Genomic DNA, 1,271 nt, shown 5'->3' with positions numbered 1-1,271 from the left:
AGGAATGCCTATGGCTGTTACTATAACCAACACTTCAAAGAAAGACTTTCCACCCTTTTGGTGGAGTCTGTGTTTTAAAGACCTGGGCTCAGAGGCTGAGTTTCCTTCTCAGACAGGTTTTAGAAGGTGCAGTTGTGTAATTTGTGTCTCCCTATAAACTAAAGGGAGCCTATTTTCTCCTCCCTCTTACACATGTTCACATAGGAGTATTGGACGTAAGGGATGAGGTGATGATTCAGAGTAGGTTAATTTGAAGGTAACCATCCTCTCTGGTTCAGGACCTGCTCACCTCCTTGATCTCCTGCAGCAGGTGGATTGCCTGGGTGTAGCTGGGGAGAGTAGCAGAGAGCTGTTCCTCCAGGCTGTCCCAGAAGGCTTTGTGCAAGGTGTCCTTCACTCTGCTTTCCAGGCTAAGAAAAAACACAGAGGGGAGAGGTTTTCTATTAACACCAGACAAACACAACCTCTCCGTTTGATGGGATCGTTCCCCTTGGCTTTCATTGCAGCTCACATCTTTGGACACTTTCTTCTCTTAGTCTTTAGTCCTAACCAGCAGCAATACACCTCACCTTTCTCTACCTCATAGAAATCTCTCTCAACTTAAATTTTCTGAAATTAAACTCCTTCCTTTCAACCCTGTTAATAAAATGCAGCACTTACCCTGCCTTAACTGGGAGGTAAAAAGAGCAGAGCATTTTCCAAGGGAACTCTCCAAGCCCTCAGAGAAGAATAACAGAACGTTTTTCTCGCTGGTGCTTGTTTTTGCAATGAGAGAACGTCAGTCACTGAAACAGATCTTTAACTAAAACGCAGACACCTCAGAGATTTCCATTAAAAATACTGCTTTCTTCACGTCAAAGTCACAGCTTATGCAGCCTGAAGCCTCTATAAATCGCTCAATGTCAGTGAGTCACAGCAGACACCATAATCAAGAACTTCTTAGTAAAGCAGTGAGTAAATAAAACAATCTCTAACTTTTTTTTTTTTAATTTTATTTCAGGAGCTACCTTATTTTCTTGTTATGTCTACAACCAGATCCCAACCCACCTCCTTTCCACATTCTTGTGTGTTCTCTGTAATGTGACAGAAAGAAGCCAAGCCTGAAAATATATATATTTACGCATACCTGTCTGGGGAGAGGCTGGCTGCTTGCAGTTTGAAGTCACTGTTGATAACAGTTTCGTGCACAATGGACAGTGTGGAAATGTCATCAGTTATTTGCTGTAGCTCGCTCACGGAGAGAGCTTGCGGAGGGGTGGCTGTAGAAAAGC

The 1,271-nt window shown here is 43.2% G+C and overlaps 1 protein-coding gene across 1 annotated transcript in view; it reads right to left on the bottom strand.

Moving 5' to 3' along the window:
* The window catches only part of LOC104547850 (T-complex protein 11 homolog), a gene marked incomplete at its 5' end in the record, with an annotated part of 6,228 nt that extends 4,969 nt beyond the window's left edge, over positions 1–1,259 (bottom strand). Inside the window, 2 exon segments of the mRNA XM_010193693.1 lie at positions 290–410; positions 1,127–1,259. Of these exon segments, the coding sequence (XP_010191995.1) occupies positions 290–410; positions 1,127–1,259 (254 nt within the window).
* Between the last annotated feature and the right edge of the window lie 12 nt (positions 1,260–1,271).

This window comes from Mesitornis unicolor, unplaced genomic scaffold (genome assembly GCF_000695765.1).
Source record: "Mesitornis unicolor isolate BGI_N332 unplaced genomic scaffold, ASM69576v1 scaffold47621, whole genome shotgun sequence".
Classification (NCBI taxonomy): Eukaryota; Metazoa; Chordata; class Aves; order Mesitornithiformes; family Mesitornithidae; genus Mesitornis; species Mesitornis unicolor.
The sequence above is the reverse complement of the archived record's forward strand: the minus strand, read 5'-3'. Positions and strand labels throughout refer to the sequence as shown.